This window comes from Neopelma chrysocephalum, unplaced genomic scaffold (assembly GCF_003984885.1).
Source record: "Neopelma chrysocephalum unplaced genomic scaffold, ASM398488v2 Primary Assembly neopelma1_149, whole genome shotgun sequence".
Lineage (NCBI taxonomy): Eukaryota > Metazoa > Chordata > Aves > Passeriformes > Pipridae > Neopelma > Neopelma chrysocephalum.
Window position 1 is genome coordinate 1,347,089 of NW_020897811.1, and position 3,442 is coordinate 1,350,530.

The window sequence follows — 3,442 nt, forward strand, 5'->3', positions numbered from 1 at the left end:
TCAAACTTTCCCTTTTCCCTCTTGTCTTCAAACTTTCCCTTTTCCCTTTTTCTTTGGGAAAGGGCAGTCCTAGGGTAAGATGAAGCCAGGCCTAAGAAATTCAGTTATTTCACAAGGAGCAGCTTATCTGCCTTAGGGAAAGAGGAGTGTTGAATTGTTCTCTTCCTCCATCAGAGGGCTTTGTTTTGAGGGACACTGAGGAAGGCATCCCTGAAGACCTTCGGCAAGGGGAACTGCCTCGGGTACCTGCAGCCCACAGCACAGAGAGGGGGGCAGCCTGTAATGAGCCCCCTCCCCAAAAAAGAGACTCCATGAAACTCGTCCTCAGCACTGATGGCCAGAAACTGCCCTCAGAAGAGAATCCTTCCTTCAAGTGTCCAGAATGTGGGAAGGGCTTCAAGGGGCACAGCAGACTCCTGAACCACCTGCAAATCCACAGTAGAGACAGGTTTGTGTGTGCAGAATGCGGGAAGAACTTTAGCAGGAAGGCCAACCTGGTGGTTCACCAGAGAGTCCATACAGGAGAAAGGCCCTACAAGTGCAAGGAATGTGAGAAAGCCTTCAGCTGTGCCTCCAACCTCGTTACTCACCACAAGACCCATCTGAAAAAGAAAGCCTTCTCTTGCACCACGTGCAGAAAAAGCTTCAGTGGCAACAAAGGTCTCCTGCAGCATCAGAGAGTCCATACGGGTGAGAAGCCCTACAGGCGTCCCAAGGGTGGGAACAACTTCTCTGTGAGCCCAAACTCTGTCAAACATCAACATTTGAGAGAGGGTCCCAGTGCCCACACAGCAGGTAACTGAACTGAGGGCTGTCGTGTTGCCTTTTATTTCAAGTGGTAAGGAATCCCGGGGGATATATCAGATATTCTGGTCTCCACTTACGCCTTATGCACTTCTCCCTCCTTGCTGTGGATGGGAGGGTCGGGGTTGGTTTTGTTGGGTCTGGTGGTGGTACTTTTTCCCCCCCTTCTTATATATTTATCTCTGTCAATTGGAAAAGTGCCTTGAAAATGCTGAAGTTGAAATTTAGGTTTTGCCAGGGGGGCTGCCTGGGACCTTGGGCTCTCAAAGCCCTCAGATCCCACTACTTCCCGCTCCATAGTGTTGCCTGGTGTCTTGTCCAAGATCTTCAGAAGTGCTTAGCCAACAAAATGCTAAGGTTAGGGATGTGGAAGGGATTTGGACTGTGAAACAGGGCCTTAATCTCCAGCAGCTAATTTTTTTTATCTGTGGATGTTAAATGAGTAGGTTTTTTTGTCTACAGTGGGAAGTCTCTGCTGGCTGTCCCTCCAGAATATTTCTGGCAGAGATGAAGGCATTGTCTCAAGTAGGGAGTTTTCTGGACTTTGCAGTATTTCATGTTCTTGTAATGACCAGAAACTCTGGGATAAAAACTAACACTGTGGTTTTTTCCTGTTCTTGTACTTTTCTGTGGGCAGTCCCTTTATACTTGGTCAAAAGTGTTTGAAGTTTTCGTCTTGGATCTTGCATAGAGACCCCTGGAATTGTTCTGGGTGTTAGGATCTTGACCACCAGATTATGAAACTCAGGGAAATTAAGACATGAGGCCACATGAGAAGCAGGTGTTTTGTTTGTGAGGCTTTTCTCTTGTTTCCTTTTTGCGTTTGTTTTTGGTTTTTTTGTTTTCCTTTCTTTGGGGGTTTTTGTTTGGGTTTTTTTGTTTGTTTTGGTTTATTCTTATTATTTGCTTTTGTTTGTCTTATGGAAAAAATTTTTAGCAGAAGAGCTGAAATAATGATGACATTATACTGAATACTAATGAAGTTTATAGTGAAATGGCAAAATTCCTGAGGTAGATTTTGAGGCCTCTCACTCCATAGATACAGAGAGTTAGCCTAGTAACTTCTGCTAATGAGCCATAAAGGTGAAACCTTACACTCCTAATGCTTTTTTTCCCATGATGGCTTTTAATAGATTTTTAGATGTAAGACTTTATAATGAATAAGAAAAAAAAAGTCTCATTTTTGCCCTGGCAGCTGGACAGTAATTAGTATCAGATCAGTCTAACACTATATCTGCTTCTAAAGAAAGTGTGCAAACACAATCTTACTAAATCTCGACTGTCCTGTTCCTTGACAGATCCCTTGCTCCAGCTTTGCTTCCTCCTCTCCCTGCATCCCCCCCCCAAAAGAAAAGGTATGGGGGAATCAAGAGCATCTTGATTGTGATAAAAGCCAAGTCTGTAATGTTTCAGGGGACTGTATCTGCATAATCTTTGGTCTGGTTTGGCTTAGTTTGGACCAACGTGTGACTTGAATGAAGCTTTAAGTTTCAGATGTGGGTCAGAGGAGGGGTTGTTACTGAGCTGGCAACTCTTGACTTCCACTGTCTCCCTTCCTAGATGCAAACCAACCTGAATTTACATCCCTGCATCATAAAGAAGAGCGAAGATGTAGTGCAGAGAGAGATCACTCCAAGCTTGTTTTTGAAGAATGTAAGTATAAAAAGGTTTCTAAATGGCCACGCAGTGTATATTGACATAGCAAGCATTAACATTCTCTTCTCTTTGTACAGTGAAGAAAGTGAGGGAAAATATGGATATGCTTCTTCTAAATCAGCAAAGTCAGCTGCAGGTCCTGCAGGAAATTCAGAAACAGCTGAATATTCTCATCCCCGGCAATGCCCTTGTGAATTCCAACGTTTACAGCTTGGGAGTTCTGCTGGGACAGCAGGCGGCTGCGGCAGCTGCTGTCTCTTGCCCCCTTCTCAATCCCAGCAGTCTCCTTTGTGAAAATGCCACTGCCTTATCCCCTTCATCTGCCCGTGGAATTCTGCCTACCGCTCAGCTCCCAAGCTCCAAGGATCCTGCAGCTTCCAGACCTTGCTCAGTGTTGTGCCGTGAACGAGTCCAGTGCAAGCACACGTGACTGTTCTGAGCCCTTTTGTCCCTGGAACACGTGATCTCTGTGGTGTTGGAATTGTTCTACCTGTGCAGGGGCTGACTGTGCACTCAAACTTGCTCCAGATGCTGCAGTTGATCAAATCCTGCCCATTCACCCATTGTAGCCTGCAGAGGTTTTGGCCAGTGATGCCTTTTGTCAAGGCAGCTCCCGAGATTGTTATCACTGGGGTGCAGTGAAGTGCTGCACCCTTTTACAGGGTGATGCAGAAAACTTGAGCATATTTTTTACGTCTTTAGCCTTTACTTGGGCAGTTGTACCTCTCCTAATGAGCTGAAAGTAATGATAAAGTCCTAAGGGGTTCTTGAAGCATCTCCTGCTAAGTCTGATTTATATAGAGTTAAAAGCAACATGCTGATGTAAAGATGTTCAACAGTTTGCCAAAACTTTCTTCCTTTGGGAGGTCTTGAAATTAGGTGACCTTGAAGTAGCAGACTCTTAACCCAGCATCACTGCTAGAACTACAAATAAACCCTTTTTTTTTTTTTTTTTAAATACAGACAACTCCTCCCACCTCCC

At 44.9% G+C, this 3,442-nt stretch overlaps 1 protein-coding gene across 1 annotated transcript in view; it reads left to right on the top strand.

The window, feature by feature from the left end:
• Positions 1-3,442, top strand: part of LOC113976203 (zinc finger protein 397-like) — a 9,062-nt gene extending 5,620 nt beyond the window's left edge. Inside the window, exons 3-5 of the mRNA XM_027701159.1 lie at positions 175-795; positions 2,365-2,457; positions 2,538-3,442. Of these exons, the coding sequence (XP_027556960.1) occupies positions 175-795; positions 2,365-2,457; positions 2,538-2,890 (1,067 nt within the window). The 3' untranslated portion in view covers positions 2,891-3,442. The remainder of the gene's footprint in view (positions 1-174; positions 796-2,364; positions 2,458-2,537) is intronic.